The sequence below is a fragment of the Hippocampus guttulatus genome, chromosome 7 (genome assembly GCF_054856545.1).
Source record: "Hippocampus guttulatus isolate MCC_2025c chromosome 7, RoL_Hgut_1.0, whole genome shotgun sequence".
NCBI classification, from domain to species: domain Eukaryota; kingdom Metazoa; phylum Chordata; class Actinopteri; order Syngnathiformes; family Syngnathidae; genus Hippocampus; species Hippocampus guttulatus.
In genome coordinates this window covers 4,818,909-4,838,398 of record NC_141267.1, presented here as the reverse complement: position 1 = coordinate 4,838,398, position 19,490 = coordinate 4,818,909, and the positions used below count along the sequence as shown (strand labels likewise).

Here is a 19,490-nt window from a genome sequence, read left to right as displayed (position 1 = left end):
AACATCTGTGCGGAGTATGGACTGGAAACCCCAAGGTCAAAATGGGAAACACCTCCGAAGGTGGTGGAGAATGACAGAGCGAAGGTCCTGTGGGACTTCCAGATCCAGACTGACAAGATGGTAATGGCGAACCAACCAGATATCGTGATCATAGATAAAGGGCAGAGGAAAGCCGTTGTAGTGGATGTAGCGGTCCCAAGTGATGGAAACATCAGAAAGAAGGAACACGAGAAACTCGAGAAATACCAAGGGCTCAGAGAGGAGCTGGAGAGAGCCTGGAAGGTAAAGGTGACAGTCGTGCCTGTGGTGGTCGGAGCACTCGGGGCAGTGACCCCCAAACTAGATGAGTGGTTGCAACAGATCCTGGGAACAACATCGGACATCTCAGTCCAGAAATGTGCAGTGCTGGGAACAGCAAGGATACTGCGCAGAACCCTCAAGCTTCCTGGCCTCTGGTAGAGGACCCGAGCTGAATGAGGGACGGACACCACCCGAGGGGTGAGACGAGAATTTTTTTATTTTTATTTTTATACACACACACACATATAGTACATATAGATGAGCACCCGCAGCATTTAAGTGCATTTTTATTTTCCCTTTACAGAAACTTATGTTTGGAGTTTGTCTTTTTGTACCGTAGTCGTAGATCAGGGTGGCATAAAGCTATGATTTGACCCAATACATCGTGTTTGAATTGTAATCCACACATACAGTGTAGGGAACGTGTGCTCATGCAGGACTTACAAAACATAGTCCTACTTTATGAATACAAACCAAGCAGACTATTATGCGTCTGATGGTGGAAGTCTATGTTTGGCTGTTCTAAAAGACATTCCACAGTGTGACCCAAGTGACTCCCTATGCCACGGCATACTGAGAAAAATTTCCCCTGAACATAATCTGCAGTGAAAACATTACGTAGCAAAACACACGCTCAAATCAAATCATACTAAATTAGAGTTTTACCAGGGGCGGTTTTGGCAACCTTCAATTCTACTGATGAAGACTGGGAATCAAGACATGCTTGGTATATTAGATTTTGTCTCGGTTCAGCGGTTAGAATGTGGGTCAATGTTTTTACCGCTCTGTGAGCCCAGTTAGTGTACGTAACTGGGTTTCTAGACAATAGTGCTTTGCTCTTGTTTCGGTGTTTCACATAGCGTAGCTCAAAGATCTTTGTTGGGATGTTCCCAGCTAAGGGCAAATAAAGACTCGGCGGCCATACTGGTTGCCAATCCCTCGGCTAAATGCTGCACGCTGGGCATTTAGACAATTTCAGGATTCTCTGTTTGCCCTCTGCCATGTTGGCCCCATTTTGATGTGGGCACTGCAGTATTCAGCAAATGGATCACCAAGAACCAGTTTGTCGGTTGTGGTTTTGTTTCACAGAATTTTTCACATTCTACTTTTCAGATGTCATGTGCACTCAATCATTGGGACACCAGGCCATTGTAGCCACAGAAATGAAAACTATATCCGCAGATTATATGAAGATGTTTGTTCATTTGCATCTAGGCTGCTGAAAGTTTTGTCCAGAGAAGGATTTCTGAGGTTGGAGTTCTCTGAAAATGATTGAGAATATTTGGATTACAGTCTGTGGGTTAGGGAATCGCCAGAGGTGTTTGATGGCCTTAAACTCAAGTTGTTCCACACCAAACACTTACAAGTATGCCTTTAATGGAATTTGCAATGTGCATTGGGTCAAACTCATGCTTCCACCAAGTTGCAAGTATGTAATTTTCCCAAAATGTCTTGGTATGCTGGAGAATTAACCCTTTCATGCACCAATAATGATAACCTGCATCCCAGGGGTGCCCAACCTTTTTTGACCAAAGATCTACTTTTCGATCTACCAAAACTCCTGCAATCGACCCGTTACTGCACGCGCACACATCCGCATGCACTTTTACATGCATGCCCTGATGAACAATCGCCAGAACGGCCCCTAAGATGAATGAAACAGAAAACTAAAGTCAACACAAAAGTGTGTGGGTTTGTGGAAAGGAAATCACTGCCGACCTTCGTCCAAACCTGACGCAGAGGCATGGTAGGCACTTTTGCGGTGTGTCATAACTCACGTGTACCATTTTATTTTAAATGCTTTAATAAAGTGAGAATAATCGTAACAATAAAAGATATAGTGCAACAGCTCTGATCACAAGCTGCAAGTCCAGACTGTTGATCTTTTTGTGAAAGTGAGACTGATAGGACGCTAAGGGTGCAGTGTGCACTAACACAAACATAGATCATATGAATGACACACACACACACACACACACACACACAAATGTTTTGGGTTGTTGTTGTTTTTTTTTTTTCCTCCATACCCCTCGCGATCGACTTTGGACCAGTACGCAAGCTACCTGTCGATCTCAATCGATGTATTGGGCACCCTTGCTGTAACCTGATAATATGTCCACTGTCGTAACCTCTGTCCCTGTCAGAGATTTTCTCGGACAAAGTTAAAGAAATGACTCGGCACACAGGAAAATTGTCTTCAATATCGGCGGGAGCGGATCTCTGAGAGCGAACGACGGTTAGTTGCTCCGCGATCACACTCTCAGTCCCGCCACCGCGAGTTCGACATTTTATTGTAACATATGCAAAATACAAGAAAAACACTGCCCCCGATGTTTGCATGCCACACCCCCGGTCCGGCTCCTCGGTAGTGATTGGTTACCTGTTTTTCAAACTTGAACCAACAGTACATTGGCGCGTTTTCTGGCTGGTCTACATCGAATTAGCATGTTGTAGACTTTGCGGATGGTCAATGTCGTCTGGGCGCGACGGGTGTTCTCAACTCGTCTTTTGTTGCTCAACCGCTGTTCCCGAATTATTCATTCCCCTTTTGTGACCGAGTGTCGCCTTCTCCCCTGTGGTTGTCCACCTGTATTGACGTGCTAATTGTGGACTTCAACAGTCCCCCGGCCAGATGGCCGGCGCCTTTGTGTGCAGGCATTTGGGGGTGCTGGATACTCACCCAAACGCTTCGATGTGCCCAAATTAAATGAAACTTTAAACATGATACAATTTTGCTCATAGATTCCTCTAACAGTCCCTGAACGGGTTAATATCGAGCGGTCGAGTGTAACCCCTCATTGCAAATTAAATGACTGAAAGGTGCTGAAAAATGACAAATTACTTTCTCTTGAGCTCCGCTGATATTTCTCTGTTCATCTCTGCAGGTCGAGAGTTCTTTGTTGGCCTGTCCAAACGGACCAATCAAAGAGGAGCAGAAATCCTCGCTGATGCCTTCAAGGTGAGATAAAGTGGTCCATGGAATTGAGCACATTATTAAAGCAAGGACGTCTCACTGACCTGTGCAACCGAAGGTTAAGAAAGTGTAAAACGGAGTTCCCTCACTTTTTGCGGGTGATTTGGTCCAAGCCTCTCTGAGATGGGTCGATTTCCGTGAAGTAGAGCTTGACTTTTTTTTAAAAAAAATTTTAATCGTCCAGATGGCAACAGTTCAAGCGTACGCTGCGTACGGTGAAGAACATATGCTGCATTCTGAAATTAAGGAGAGAGTTGTGCATTCAGCCTCTTTGAACAGACACACATTCAGAATAGTGCATGGACGTCAGAGTGAATTTCTAAAAAGGAAAAAAAAGTGAAATCAACTTTAGCATCCCCCCCAATGCCCGAAGACAGCTGGGATAGACTCCAACACACAGGCGACCCACGTGAGGATAAGATGATTAGAAAATGGATGTTCATGGTCTCGGTTTTAAAACAAATTAAATTGACGGGTCCGGCGTAGAAGGAAGAAAAATAGCAAGAAAAGCTGCAAAATGGCAAGAAATTATGTAACGGTCACAAATGAAAATCCACGATAGAGGAAATCAGCAATCACCGAGCCGCAAAGTAGCTTTGGAACACTGTAATCTGATTTGACCTACATATGCTGTAACACAACACTGGTACTGTACCTCCATCTCCTTTTTAAATGTAGTGATCAGTTTAGCGCATTCATAGCGCACAGCAACATAAACATAGGAGTCAAACTTGTGACCATGTGTCAATAACACTCCTCAATTTGCTTTTCATCCACCACCAGGTGTCCTGTTCTTTACTTTGCAAACACTCCTCTATGGTTATGAACAGGTTACTCATTTTTAGGGACATTCCCCCGAAGTTACTGTCATGTTTCTGTAACTTGGGTTTCAATCCTTAATTTACAGTGTCTGATAAAAATCCATTCAATATAAATGACAAAAGCAGGGTGTCTGTTTACCAGTAATCAGTGAGAAGTACTGTATAGAATTTGTTTTTTCCAGTTGAGGAGGGGCTGAGGCAAACAAAACATAAACTGGAAATGGATATGCCAAATATTTTTTTTAATGAATTTTAAAAAAGTCTAGTTCATTAAGTAATTTAAAAAATGTAAACCTTTGAACATATTGTGCCAAAACATCAATTTAAAAAATGTTACGATGTTGGTCTTTAAATGACATCCATTTTGATGTCTTTAAAATGTAATTTTCACTCGTGAGAGGACCTTGTCACAAAAACAAAACAAGCAGACATAACGCAGAGGAGAACATACATATATTAAAGCATTAGTCTTCATAGCCAGAGAGATGCCAGCATCATCTGGTTATTCACCTTGTTTTTTTTTCTTTATTTCATTTACCCATCTCATTTTCTAATTCAATTTACCCTTCCATCAATCTCTGCCTCTGTCCATTCCCTTTCTCCCTCGATAGGGTTCTCCATCCATTATATCCTTCTTTCAGCCATGCGTCACTGCTTCACTATCACTCGGTTGCAATCTTCTGCGTCTTCCTTGGACCTTTGGTTAGCAAACACAGACACATACAATTTATCCTATTGGCAGTAATGAAGGCAAAATGTTCATCATACAGCGATGCGGCACTGATAAAAATAGCCTTTTTTCCAGATCAAGAATTTTCCAAGCTGCCATAAGTGATTGATGATGCTATGGGGTGATTATGGGATTTCTAATAAACCATTGATACAAACCCCTACCTCTTCTATCCCAAGATGTTGCTGATTAAGTGTATTTAAAATGTAAACTCTCCACCCATCTATTTTCCGTACTACTTATCCCATCGAGGATCAATACTGGGTCGCTGGAACCTATCCCAGCTGACTTAATGACAGAATGATAATCAGTCACAAGACTGACACATGGGACCCTCTTTTCATAGACACGTGCATGTGCATAAAAACTGGCACATCTGCAGTTTCATGCCAGGGCAAGAATAATTTACCATGTTTGGGAATTCGGCAGCTGATGATGTGCCTTGCCGGGCATTCCAGCAGACCGAGGGCATTTTCCATCACTAGCTAAAAGCAGGTCTAAAGCGTAGGACCATTTTTCAGAATCACTGTAGAAATCGATTCTTTGAACAAATAATTATGATGATCATCTTAAAAATATTTTGGCGAGCACCCCGCAATCGTGGCACAACTATGCACGTGGTGGTGAGGTGGGGCGGGTATTTTTCACGCACGGATGCCCGATCAGGGGTGGAAAGCAATCTCCAAGTGCTCATCCACAGTGGCCAACTTGACACCATGTGCAGGTGTCGATGATCTTGCAGTTCTTTTTAAATCTCTTGCACCTGCATATAATGTATACCGCATGCTTCCATCTGCGCTGAATTTAAGAGGAACGAGGTGAGTCGTTTCCATTGAATGGCAAACAAGTCAGCTGCGTTCCGTCCCACAATGGCTCACAACAGCGCCAACGCCCCCTTCTCCATGCGCCCATCAAGGAAAATACCAAAATAAAGAAAAGTCCCCTCATGCGCAGTTAGACTGCGCTTTGCACTAGACGTGTGCTGGGCATGAAAATAGGGCCCGTTAAGTCAGGCAACATTTAAAAATGAACAATTTGCAGTCTTTTACTAACCAATCATACTGTAAATATTTTTGCAGTGCAGAAGGAAGCCGGTCATACTTGGGAAACGCTGCAAAATCAGTTCACAGTGAGCTGTTCACACGTTACCTATGACTGACTGGTAAGCAGTGCAGGTTATTGTTTGACCCTGTCCAGATGAATCAAAGCGATGCCAAAGATGGTTGGACCTTTGGCTGGATGTCCTCCAACTTTGTCTAATGTTCTGCTTGTAAAAGCAGAAATTCCGTCAAAAGTCACACTGCAAAAGTGCATCTTCACTCCCCGCAAGAACTGCAGCAAAATATGAGGATAAGGATTAAATTAAAATCTTCAACAAGATGAACACTTCTTGTTTTTGTTGTTGTTTCACTAGTCTACTTTGAAGTTAATGTTAGTCCCTCTTGATGCATTCCACTGTGTTCAATTATTTTTTGATAAAATGGATCCCATTGATATGTTTCAAATGACAATAGGAAAATCTTTTTGGTGTCCATTGAGTTTCATATTGTGAATATAACAAACAGTTACGAACATGAACAGTCGCATTCGTTATGTCTTAAATCTATGAAAACGTAAGCATGTTTCATGCACATCTAAATGAACACTGTCACATTTTGTTGTATTCCAGTTACAGTAATTACAATCTCATTCAGTATACAGATTTGAAATGCCTTTTCCTAAACAAGTTTAAACTTTTTTTGTTGTTCTTAAATATATGTAAACTGTTTCCATGAGTGCGGCCCAGTATAGTCGGGTGGCTAGCACGTCGACTTCACAGTGCAGAGTTCTATTCCAACTCCGGCCTTCCTGTGTGGAGTTTGCATGTTCTCCCCGTGCCGCCTACTGCCCGAAGATGGCTGGGATAGTCTCCAGCACCCACCGCGACCCTTGTGAGGACAAAGCGGTTCGGAAAATGAACGAATGAATGAACGAGGGGGGGGGGGGGGGGGGGGGATGCAGCTTTTGTTTTGGTAAAAAATAATGCATTCCTTGTTGCCCTATAAAGTCTTCAGAGATCAGCCCCAAAACAAAAAATACAAAAGTATCGAATGCATTGCAGTTTTGTCTGATAAACTGTCTTCTAATGCTCTCTTTTCTGCTTGGCTCTCGACGAAGGCAGACGCTTTTTGCACAGCTCCTGCCCTCACCCCCGCCCTCTCCTTGCTCGCCACTTAGTCTTTGTGCTGTCTTTGTCTAACTTTTCCTAGCCTCCCACCGTATTTTCATCCGAAGAACTAACCATGGAATTAGTTGGCTGGTCTCTCAATACAATCGACAAAATTTTTTCGACGAAAAGAGCAGGCAGTGGGGAGCCTGCTTGCCCTCCGGGGACATTTGCTGCCGGATACGCCCTGGATCCATGGAGAAAGTGGAGACCGGTGTGCCTGGCAATACTGTCCGTGGAGGATGTGGAAGATATCTACATTATTGGCCTTTTGATAACAGGTATGCTGCTGTTTGGTGTTGGCAGCTTTCTGTTCTATCGCAAAATTCAACCGACGGGAGCGGCTTTATTGGAAGTGAAGAAGCTGCCGGTCATTCTGGATGGTTTGGCGCGAATGTCCAACACTCAGACTCAAGCAGTGACTGAGCTCAACCGCAATATTGTTGCGGTTTTGGAGCGACTCCACGCGATCGACAACATCATGGAGAAGTTGGAATCCACGCTGCGGAAAGAGTTTTCGGATTTGGCTGATCGGCGCCAGTGAAGAGATACAGGCCACGGACTCAAGGCTGTCTGAAATTGTCGGCGGCCGTCCCTCCAAAACAAACAACGCTATCTGGCCCTTTCCCCTGGATGGAAGTACGTATGGAATCTAGGGCCCCCCACCATCACCCCCCTCCTTCTCGGCCATGGATTGATAAGCCGGGACTGTCTTCATGATGAGCAGACCTCGACGAAGCAGCTATGACCTGTACACCCATACACATACATAACTGGACAACCACACGCGCATACACATCCTTGTTATCACCGTCTTCATCGCTCCGATTCTTTTTCCCCCGTGACGTGGTTCGATCTGCAGAGCACACGTGTCCGTCCGTGCAGCTGGTCAGGACGGCCGCGTCGCGGTCACCCCCCCCTTCCCATTCATCCTCCCCCTCATTACATGTTATGTCTTGTGACTTGTTGTAACTGTCATATGCTTATTTATGTGCTAGGGTCTTTTTTTCATCCTGGACTTAAATTATCCTCAGAAGAGGATAGTTCGAGCGTGGGTTTTTTTCCCCTCTCCCTACCCAGCGTTTTCCTTTCGGAATTCCTAAATGTAATTTCCCCATTGCGGGACAAATAAAGGATATCTTAATAAACTGTTGAATCGCAACGGTAAATGTATGTCTGTTATTGTTGCATTTACACCATCCTTTGCAATGTGCTTGAATGTTTAAATGACAAACTGCTTCAAGGTTCTTCACATCAAGTAGACCAAATGCAACTCACTCCACCCAGCGTAGATTGAATTCTTTCATTAATTTTTGCTTTAGCCATATTGTACTCTACTGCCAAGGAAGTACAGGTACCATTTTAGTATGCCCAAATTAAGGTTGAGCTAAGGTAGTCTTCACATTTCCTCTCTTCCTACTGTGGTGGCATCACACACAAAAATGCCAAATGAATTTAAGTCTTGTGAGACATGCCGAAGTTGAGTTTTTGTGCAACTTTATTTTTGTTTTATTATTTTAAGTCCACAGAGTTAAAACTTTGAACATTTTGAACTTTAGAGGTTCACTGTACATTGACGTATTCGGTGAAAAATTACATAACATACATAACACACATCAATCAACGGCAGTGTTCAGGCATAAGTCAAATTTATACTTCTCAATACATGCACAGATTTTCACATTAAAAGATTCCGTTTTACAGCATATCTGACAGGCACCTAAGACTTGAGAGGAGGGAAGCGTTCCTTTGGGCCAGTAAATCAATGAATCTGAAGGAAAAAAATAGTTAGCAGATGATCATATAGTTCTTCAAGTACAGAATACATGTTTTAAATCATCATTATGTAACCATAGTAGTGGGGGGGGGGGGACCTTTCAGAATATTTTTCTATACAGAGAAAGGAGGTTCTTTTTTGCTTATCACCCAAACCTAGCTTTGATGCTCATTCCTGAGCAGAATTACCAAGGCCAGCAAAACTTTTCCATGATGGTATTTGATTGGGAAAAAAAAAGCTTCAAGGCAGCTTGAGTGATGAGCTGCATGTGACTTGTTTTGGACTGGTGAGTAGCACAGCTGACTCCATTCAGTCTTATGAGCGTCATTTGTCAGCTGCTTGACCAACGACATGCAAATTCTCCAAACTGTAACAACAAATAAGGTGATATCAAAAGCCAAGTGTCCGTTAAGGACGTTTTTTTTTTTGTTTGTTTTTTTTGTGGGAAACCTTAATGTCCGCATTATCTATGTGCATGGAGTTGTTACACTCTTTCCCAATCAAGACAACAAGACCCCAGCAACTTAGATTTGTACGTGAGTACTGAGTTACACAAGAACCTGTAGGGCAGCGGTGTCCAAAGTCGGTCCTCAAGGCGGCCCTTGAGGACCGACTTTGGACACCCGCCTGACTGTGCTGCCTGTTTTCCAGCTTTCCCAGGAGCAACACACCTGGTTCAAATCATTAGGAACGTTCGATTCCTGCTTCAGAGCTGGCTGATGAACTGATCATCTGAATCAGGTGTGTTGCAGCCGGGAGAGCTGGATAACAGTCAGGACGGCGGCCCTCCAGGCTCGAAGCTGGACATGCCTACTGTAGGGTTTTCTCATTTGGTCATGTAGACCTACAGGAAATGGACTTGTATATGTAATGTTAATTGTTTTGTGTCCATATTCTTCTGTCTGTTTTGCTGCCATGTAATTTTGGAAATGGCCCAAAGACTCTGCAAGACCACTCTACATCTCAACAGGCATCAGCTGATGAATGTATGTCCATGATGAAACATTTGGCCAACCAGCCAGTCGTCAAATTGTCAAAACAAAGGGAATGTTTGCACACCGAAAGATACAACATGATCCAGACCATATATTGGGGTCTTGTCCAATATATCCATCCATCCATTTTCCGACCCGCTTGATCCTCACTAGGGTCGCGGGGGGTGCTGGAGCCTATCCCAGCCGTCTTCGGGCAGTAGGCGGGGGACACCCTGAATCAGTTGCCAGCCAATCGCAGGGCACACAGAGACGAACAACCATCCACGCCCACACTCACACCTAGGGACAATTTAGAGCGTCCAATCAACCTGCCACGCATGTTTTTGGAACGTGGGAGGAAACCGGAGCACCCGGAGAAAACCCACGCAGGCCCGGGGAGAACATGCAAACTCCACACAGGGAGGCCGGAGCTGGAATCGAACCCGGTACCTCTGCACTGTGAAGCCGACGTGCTAACCACTGTTGTCCAATATATAATGTGTAATTTTGCCACTACCCCCTGGGTGAAAAAATATGGAACCGAATGCCAGAATGGAATTTTTGTATGTGTTGGACTAAAAATTGAAATGTTCTGATGTTTTATTTAAGGTACTGCGCCATTGGTTATTTCCCCCCACACTGTACATTGTTGGCATGAACATTCATTAGTGTTCATCTAAACCAGTGGTGTCCAAAGTCGGTCCTCAAGGGCCGATGTCCTGCCTGTTGCCTGTTTTCCAGCTCTCCCAGGAGCAACACACCTGATTGAAATAATCAGGATCGGTTTAATGCTGCTTCAGAGCTGGTTGATGAGCTCATCATCTAAATCAGGTGTGTTGCCGCCGAGACAGCTGGAAATCAGGCAGGACGGTGGCCCTCCAGGCCCAGAGCTGGACATGTTTGATCTAAACACTCACTAGTGTCATTATTAAGGACAAATAAAGGATATCTTAATTACTGCCCTGTGATTTTATTGCCGTAACACACTATTGGGTGTTGAGCATTGAACACGTTCGTGAATTGTATTTTAACACTGAGTAGTGTGTACACATAGAGACACTTTTCCGGTGTTAAAATTATCACTCTATGTTGTTGAATCAACACCAGCAGATTTGTCGTGTACTTCAGCTGTTCTGTTCATCCCACAAAAACATGTTCCTTACAAATGCGGCACCATTTATCAGCAGAACAAACAGGATTTACACAGTGAAAATATTTATTGCCAAAAGGCATTCTTAGAACAAAGAAATTAGCAACAATTTGTTTTTTTTTTTAATACTTACTTGTGTCCTTACATTTTGTGCAAAGTTTAGTTTTATATTGGGGAAAAATATTACTCAATGATGCTTGACAAAATAACAAATAAAAATAACATTTATACTCTAATGGTTTCTTGCAGGATTACGCTGTGTCGACTGTGCCTGTGGTGGAAGGGCTGCACCTGAAAAGCTTCTGCAGCATGGGAGGACCGGGCCTCATTATCATTGGCTCCAGTGAACCGGCTCAGAAAGCCCTCAAAGTATGGAATTTGTGTATGTGCGTAATGTGTTTATGGAAATGGCGTCATCTCATATTGATGATTTTGCCAAGTGTCGTCATGGGAACAGTTGAATCACTGTCTTATTTTTTTAAACTGGCACAGCAGATGCTTGGTTCTTTTTTTTATTTTAATTCCTTGATAGCCTCCTGACTCAACCCTGTTGGTATGTATTCTTTTCCTCTTGACTGACTGGACATTCCCAGTCAACATTTGCCAAGCATTCTAAATGCCACTGTACCGGTAATTCTAGACAGTGAATCTGGTAGGTGCAAGATGTCGTCAAATAAAGAACTTGAATGCTACCACAGAAAAGAGCTCTCACTTGATCAAGCTCGTATACAGCAATGGCAAACAATAACACGTGAAGAGGAAGGAATTTCAGTTCTTCTCGCTGACAGATATGTTGTCCCATTTTTTTCTGCAAACGGGTAACAAATTGCAGGAAAAATGGCTTGGCTAATTCTAAGCATGTGATCATTGATAGTGTACTGGCTCCAAGTCCTTGGAGTTTGAGTGTTACCTTCAATGCCCCATTTATTCATGAATTCTCTCTGGAGCCTTTCTTACCTGTGTTACAAAGACTACGATGGTATTATGCCAAAATAGCTGCTCCGATAAAAGTCATCAAAATATCAAAGCACATGGCGACCTCAGATCTTTGCTCAATGCAAGACATAAAATGGTGACGAACTTCTGCCCTCACAGGTTTGAAACAGTCAGATTCACCTAAACTAGCTTCTCCTATCAATGGTTGCCACCTTGTGTGAGATCGCCCCCTGCTGGATAAAAAACACTCATCCCAATGGCAATTTAAACTGGACCATCTTTAATGGCCTAGAGCAGTGGTTCTAAAAGTTTTTCACATCAAAGACAACGTAAAAAAAAATGTGACTTTCCAACTACCAGCGTTATGATCAATATTAAAATGCATGATATAGTCGGCATCAAAAAAGGGTAGTGTTCATCAAAAACCAAGCGGAGGTGTTATTTCTGAAAAGCTCTTAAACATTGTTGCAAGCCACTGTAAAATTATGCCCCGTTTGAATATGACCGCTGGACTTGAAAAAAACTTAGATAAAATAAATAAATAAATGTTTGAAAAGAATAATTTCTGACAAATTCAACAGAAATATATTTTGATTCAGATTTATGTACCAAATTATTCTTAATAAGTGTACTCTAGTGGATGAAAAAAGTTTAGTCGGTGTAAAATGCACAGTATGAACATTTAAGTGATGTTGTCTTGTACCACAAGAGGGAGCCTGCGTACCACTAGTTGTACTCATACCACACTTTGAGAACTATTGGCTAGAGTCCTGAGAAACTGTAATTGCTCGACCAATGATTCTCAACTGGTGGGTCAGGACCCAAAAGCCGGTCACGGAGCCATTATTGATGGGTTTGCGGAAATCGAGTAAAAATTTGCAGGGGTTCCTCAATGTACAAGGGTACCGACATACAACATTTTATCGTTGCAGACATCATTTTGTATGTGCCATTGTCACATTCATCATCAGTTTCTTATTAAGGTGTTCAGAAAGGCACTGTGAACATGCAATAAGTTTTCTTCATTGCTCCGAACATATATGAAAGTGGGTTGCCACCAATTACGATAGGAAATGCTGGTGGTCCCCGTGTGACAACAATTGAGAACCAATTAGCTCGACTCTGCATCCTTGGATTGTTGAAGTGTACACAGGAACTTAATACACGCAGAAATATACTGAGAAAGATACTGATTTATTTAACATTCTTTAATATACTAAGTAAGATTCCATTGGGTTTGATCACCCTCGTTATTAGCAACTGTATTGAGGAATAGCTGTTACCAACAGTGACAAAAACTCTCTGGTTGTGCCTTTTACATCATCCTAAATACAGGAGTCTGTTTCTATTTTGCAGGTCTTGTAATGATCATGTACACTTATATATTACAACTGTTTAATTAAATACATCGGAAAAGTCTTTTAGACCCTGAGGCAGTTAGGGTAATGACCTTTGACCTTTGAATGAGGAATGTTTTAAAACTGGTGTCTTGTTTAATCTTAGTATTCATCATGAAACTGACTGTTTCAACCTCTTGATTTGTAGTATGTACAAAGTATGTCACCTCATGTGCTGTGTTGTTTTACACTCATGTAAATGTTTTTATAATCTGTGGTTTGCTTTCCCAAGAATGAGAATGAGCAGATGGATTTCATCATCCATCAGTCCCTTTCAACACGAGCTTCTCCCATGAAATCATTCCCCTAAATACCATTCGAGGTTATAGCACCCTCTCATTTTAGCTTACCACCAGGCACCCCTTCTAAATCATGAGGTCACCACAGTGTGTTGTTTGGGGTTCCCCTGAAGGATGTTTACACTGTGTATTACTCACTAGCATAACACAGCTGTAGTGGTAGATGGCACTCGCCGGAGACAAACGTGATTCCCATATTTGATTCCCTTGAAAACAAAATAATGTCAATATCCAATTCAAATGTAAAGCCTATGTATAGTTGTTCGACTGTCTAATTACACCAATTTCAAAAGCCCTATTTCTCTTTACCGCGCTGTTATTTACTGACCACCTGAAAGAACTTATGCTCACATGACTAACATACATGTAAAAAGCACACACAGTAAACAGAAACGGAAGATGCCAGATCAGATTACATTCATAACATAAAAACTAGACTTTGTACAATCGGGATTTTGGGGGGCTGATCGTCAATCAGTGAGTTAAAAAAACAAACAAACAAAAAAAAAGATCACTGATCCTATCACACAATGGAGCAACATGTTTATTTAAATAACGCATTTACTGCATATGTATGACATGTTCATTTGTTAACAAATGAGCAGATTTTTTTTTATCACAATGTAGTTGCTTTCAAAACATGAAATACATAAAATTACAACTACCGTAAATTGGATCCTTTTCAAAATTATTTCAATGAAAAACCTGTGGCTTTATTAGCCACAGCTGCATGGCAGTATCAAATAAAGTGGGACGCTGCCACTGTATAATCGTAAAATTGATGTTGGACATGCGACTTAACAGTTGCATACATCTTTATTTGTTTCACAAAGATAATGTACACCACTTTAAAACTATATAATTGTAGACAACATAATTGAGTTAATGGAGTTAAACTCCTTAAAATGTGTGTGTGCGGGGTGGGAGTGGGGGGGGGGGGGGGCGGGGTAGGAATGAATCGCCATGCAGCAGTTTCCCATAAACATCTCTTGGCAGCGTAATGCTAAATTCAAAATATCCGGATGAGGTGAGTTCTAACAGCTAGCAGTCTTAGAGGCATGGAATTAGTGATAAACCGTACTCTTCATCAGTCTGACTCCAACTTTCTCTGAATGCTTATGCCAGATCGGCTTTGCGGGCTGGAACCTTGTCATGGACCATTTTCTTCGACTTCCATCCAAGGTTTTCAATTTGCAGGCCACGACATTGACCTTATGTGTCTATCTTCAAGGAATGTTTTTACAGGTTTTTTTCTCCTCTATGGCTAGATGCATTACCAATAAAAAATGATTTCATCCATTCCATTGATGGAATAAGAAAAATGTCAAAAATGTTAACGGAAACATTTATTGTAGATGTAATGACAGCCGTTTCCCCAGTGCCTGAACCTGACATGCAGCCCCATATCATCAATGACTGCGGAAATGTGCATGTTTCCTACAGGCATCCGTCTTCATCATTCAAACGTCACCAAAGAAAAGTTGCAGCAGCAACACCTTGCCCAATGCAGATTTGCCATTCATGGCTGAATATGACTTTTATCCAGTCATCCACAGTCCACCGTTGCCCATTGTAACCTTGTTTTCTACTGTTGGGATGTTAATGATGGCTTTTGTTTCGCTTTTCTTTTTGGAAATCCCATTTCCTTTCAGCGGTTTCTTACAGTTTGTTCACAGAGTTTGACTCCAGTTACCTGTCATATGTTCATTTGTTTGCTTTGCATTTTCTGCTTTCAGTTTTGTCTTGATGCTTTGATGTCTTCCGTGATCGAACAGTATGCTTTCTTCTCTTGGACGTCCTTCCAATTTTTGCTGTACTTGTTCCAGATTTTAGACACAGCTGACTGTGAAAAACCAACATATTTTGCAAAATTGCACAAAGATTGACCTTCTTTAGGTAGTTTGCTAACCCCCTCCATTTTTACATTTGACAGCTCTCATTTTGGAGCCATGATGTCAGTACACTTGGTGCAACTTCAAGCTGCAGCTGCAGCTCTTCAAGGTGTAATCATTCCTGTTTAACGGCAGACTAACGAGCAGCCAACAGTCTCGAGCTTGTGTCTTAAACTGGGGAGTGATTTTAAATTGGGCCGGCAAATTGGTGCAGTTGTTATATCCAGATTGTTTCATTTAAGGCAGCTGGTTAAAGTAACACCTCTCCTTTCTCATGAGCACTTTGAAACAGTAATTCATGCCTTCGTCACATCTCGGCTGAATTACTGTAATGCACTTTACTTTGGAGTCAGCCAATCCTCCATTCAGCATCTCCAGTTGATCCAAAATGCTGCTGCTCACCTCTTGACTGGTACGCATAAGACGGAGCACATAACTCCTACTCTGGCATCCCTTCACTGGCCCCCTATACATTTTCTAGTATTTATTTTCAAATATTTAAATGCACTCGCCCCACCTGACCTCTCTGCGCTACTTCGCCCCTCAGCACCTGCCCAGTTGTGAACCAGACACTATTTAAGGGTACAGAGAACTAAACGGCGGCTTAGTTCTATGGGACAAATTCTTTTCCGTTGCTGGTCCCGTTGAATTTTGATTGCACTCAAAGATAATCGGTCTGGTTTCATGGGGGACTACAGAAATCGGATAGCATTTACTGTTGAGAAGGTGAAATTCTGAGATCATTTTAAACTGAAAAAGTTATCCAAACGAGTCGTCAATTATCAAATGTCATTAGCGATTAATTTGATCGTCGATTAGTTGTTGATTAATCGATTCATCGTTGCACCTCTGAGTTTCTCAATCCAAAAGTCCAATCAGTGACGTCATTGATGGGATCATCAAAAAAGTTAACAATCACACCCTCAGCATTTGACATACCTTTAAATTCATTTCATCAACAAAGTATATCAACAGTTTGTTTTACCAGGTATCGAATTCCATGCACAGAATAAGCCGTAGTTTAGAAGTCAAGGGAGTTTCTTAAAAACTTGTTTCGCAATAATTTTTAAAAAAAAGAATCCAAATGAAAGATTTGACACAAGCATCCGTTTTGAGTTTTTTTTAAACTCATTTGGTTGTTAGTTGTTCTCCCTCCAATAACTCTTTCGGGTGGGCACATTATGCTGCCCATTTACCTCTCAATGAATTACATTGCACCCTGCCAACTTTCGCGGCAATTTTATGCTCAGTTCACTGCCAAGCTGTCTGCGAAGTAGCCAGCTCCAAGCATTTTTACATTTTGCATACACTGCATCTTTGATAAGAAACACAAATCAAGTGGTTTAAGACTCCTCCAAGTGTTTGTTAGTCAGTACAAAGTATCAGGACTTCAGTCATCAAAATATTCAGGATATAAGTACAATTTTGTGAGAAAGTTGTAATCTTGTAAAGATAACCATATGCCTGTGTTTAGACGATCATGTGGTTCATGATTAAGTCTTCAAATATCCATGTTGGGGGTACAATGTTATTTTTCCAAAGTGCACGGACGGAATTAGCTAGTTTGGTTTGGGTTGTTTCCTGACAGAGACACTGGCTGTGAATTTTTCATCCAAATCCGTATTATCATATCCAGTATCTGTTTTGACACCAAAAAGAAAATGTTCAAAAAACATGTGACGCAGTAACAACTGTGATTTTTGGTGGAGTCAACATTTCTCCTCCCATCTACCTCTACTAATCCCCCTGTGTGTGAGAGGCGGGTTCGGCGGTCACGCACATGATTGTTTTCATTTAGCGCTGCTGCAGCCACCCCTACCCCCTAGTGATTTGGGAATCTGTCTGTTCACACACATGCACACACGCACTTTTAGCTTTCTAGCACAACAGAGGATATTACATGAACTTATTTTCATTTCCTGCACACGCTCTCTCACCAAAACTGTAGTTTTATAGCATCCTGAAACCAAAACAAATTTGCAAATTCAATCATTAAGGTTGTCTGCATAGTAGTTCACTATTAGACATGCAAAATGCAATATTTATTTATTGATTCAGTGTTATCCCGAGTTTAGTTTAGTTTAGACTGTGACCATTTGCTCGGATGACATATTTCTTTGTCTATTTGCTTGTAGTATGCTCTGTTCCCAGAAGAAAATATGTCACTTCTTGCAAAGTAATTTTCCCGAGAAAGGAAAATGCACACTTGAGACAGCCCGTTGAACATCTGTGTTTTATTTAAAAGGCAAACACAATAGTAGCAAAATAACAAGATAACAAGAAACCTAAACTCTCCTACTATGTACGTATAATGAAAACAGCCTGAAGTTGATCATGTTTCTTACTCTAACTGAAAACACAAGCAGTGGGACATTTCATGAAAACATCCTGACGCATTCTGAAACACAAGCCCTTTACAGGCACACATTTGTGTCTGTGTGTCGAAATCCAGCAAGAAAAATCCAGACATGACTCAAACTTTTATGCTTTAACCATTAGAACTTTAGAAGACAAATCACCCATTGTAACATTTTTTTTGTTTTATTTTTTGATCTTAGATTCGTTTTGTGACTGCTGACACACACACGCTCGCCCACACACACATACACGCACGCGCACGCCTTTTGTCTCAGTGGCATCCGTCCACACATGTTGTGCTCATAAACATGAAGCGACACCTGCTTCTCCGCTGGTCATAACACCCTCACCCAGCGGCCACCTTCCACCTCCACTTCCTCTTGGCAGCATGTGCGTCATCTTGGCCTCTCCGCTGCGCTTCCCATTCCATCTTCAGCCCCATTAGATTACATAAATAATATGACATCTGCTGAAGAAGAATGCCTGCTTCTGTGTTCTCCATTAGCCACCCTCCTCTTCGCCCACAGACCTCTGAGTAATTTTGCAGTGACTGTCTGGATCCCTGCAATTTGTATGGACTCACATAGGCCGCTGTTTCTTTGTGTTCATGTCCACGTTCTGTATTTGTGTGTGCCTGTTTGTAGATCATGCAACAAATGAGTGATCATCGTTATGATAAATTGACGGTGCCCGATGACTTGGCTGCAAACTGCATCTACATGAACCTGCCCAATAAGGGACAAGTGCTTCTGCATTGCACAGAAGAGGAATATCCAGAAAGCGTCAAGGTAATACTTGGCTCAATTATTGCAAGGAGACAGATTTTCTTTCCATATAAAATGCTTAGCATGCTTGTATGGAAATTCTCCAATGGAGGGATTTGAGTCACCACTACATTACCAAACACAAATATGTTCACCTCGCCAAGAGCTAGATGTAAAGGTGTAATTGTCATTCATATCGGTTGTGAAGTTGGTGTGTTTTGTCATGACTCTGCCAAGGTCTTTACTATTATCATGCATGCGTTGTTCATTCTTTCTTTTTTGGATTTTTTTTTTTTAATCTTCAAATTTGCAATCTATATAAACATAACACATCAGGTAAGGCAGAAAGACACATCGCTCAACCTTGCCCCGAACTATATATGAAAATTATCAGGAAAAGTATCCATCCATCCATTTTCCGAACCGCTTGATCCTCACTAGGGTCGCGGGGGGTGCTGGAGCCTATCCCAGCCATCTCCGGGCAGTAGGCGGGGGACACCCTGAATCAGTTGCCAGCCAATCGCAGCGCACACAGGGACGAACAACCATTCACGCCCACACTCACACCTAGTGACAATTTAGAGCGTCCAATCAGCCTGCCATGCATGTTTTTGGAATGTGGGAGGAAACCGGAGCACCCGGAGAAAACCCACGCAGGCCCGGGGAGAACATGCAAACTCCACACAGGGAGGCCGGAGCTGGAATTGAACCCGGTACCTCTGCACTGTGAAGCCGACGTGCTAACCACTGGACTACCCGGCCGCCCATCAGGAAAAGTAAAAGGCAATAATCAGTGCCAGCTGAGTCACATTGAAGGGGACAAAAATTAAATCAGAAAAACAAAATAGTATGACAAAATTTTAGATGAGTAGGAAATACAGTGCACAATTACTGATGAGCAAAATTGATTTG

At 42.2% G+C, this 19,490-nt stretch overlaps 1 protein-coding gene across 2 annotated transcripts in view; it reads left to right on the top strand.

The window, feature by feature from the left end:
• Nucleotides 1–19,490, top strand: part of ddah1 (dimethylarginine dimethylaminohydrolase 1) — an 84,482-nt gene that overhangs the window by 60,983 nt on the left and 4,009 nt on the right. Inside the window, exons 3-5 of one of the 2 annotated variants that reach the window (XM_086116372.1) lie at nt 3,186–3,259; nt 11,182–11,301; nt 18,459–18,602. In XM_086116372.1, coding sequence (XP_085972498.1) covers nt 3,186–3,259; nt 11,182–11,301; nt 18,459–18,602 — 338 coding nt within the window. The remainder of the gene's footprint in view (nt 1–3,185; nt 3,260–11,181; nt 11,302–18,458; nt 18,603–19,490) is intronic. The other variant, XM_086116373.1, reaches the window with a different exon arrangement.